This window comes from Atta colombica, unplaced genomic scaffold, assembly GCF_001594045.1.
Source record: "Atta colombica isolate Treedump-2 unplaced genomic scaffold, Acol1.0 scaffold12, whole genome shotgun sequence".
In the NCBI taxonomy this organism is placed as follows: domain Eukaryota; kingdom Metazoa; phylum Arthropoda; class Insecta; order Hymenoptera; family Formicidae; genus Atta; species Atta colombica.
In genome coordinates, this window is record NW_017259206.1 from 3,666,570 (window position 1) to 3,666,938 (window position 369).

The 369-nt window shown below is 33.1% G+C and overlaps 1 protein-coding gene across 4 annotated transcripts in view; it reads left to right on the top strand.

Moving 5' to 3' along the window:
* Nucleotides 1-369, top strand: part of LOC108694458 — a 38,067-nt gene that overhangs the window by 32,488 nt on the left and 5,210 nt on the right. For all 4 annotated transcript variants that reach the window (XM_018203975.1, XM_018203978.1, XM_018203976.1 and 1 more), the window contains one exon: nucleotides 64-258. In XM_018203975.1, the coding sequence (XP_018059464.1) occupies nucleotides 64-258 (195 nt within the window). The remainder of the gene's footprint in view (nucleotides 1-63; nucleotides 259-369) is intronic.

Consider the following 369-nt stretch of genomic DNA (forward strand, 5'->3'; position numbering starts at 1 on the left):
TATATATATATATATATATAACAGAGGCTGACTAATGAATTTCTTCCTGTTTGTGTTTCGTAGAATTTAAATAATTTGCTGGAGAACTATTTGGAACCTCTTAAACGCGAGACCTTCTTATCGAACGCGGAGATCAACGCACTGTTTGGTAATATTCAGGAAATTGTCACGTTTCAACGACAGTTCCTGCAAAATCTCGATCACGCCATCGAGATGGAGGCCGATTTCAACAGTTTTGACCATCCGAGTCAATTTAAGGTGCGCACTTTCGATTCAAATCTAATTATCTAATTACATAATTATCAATCTAATTACATAATTTATAATTCATTTATTTATTCAATAATTGACTGTAAACTGATAAAAGCA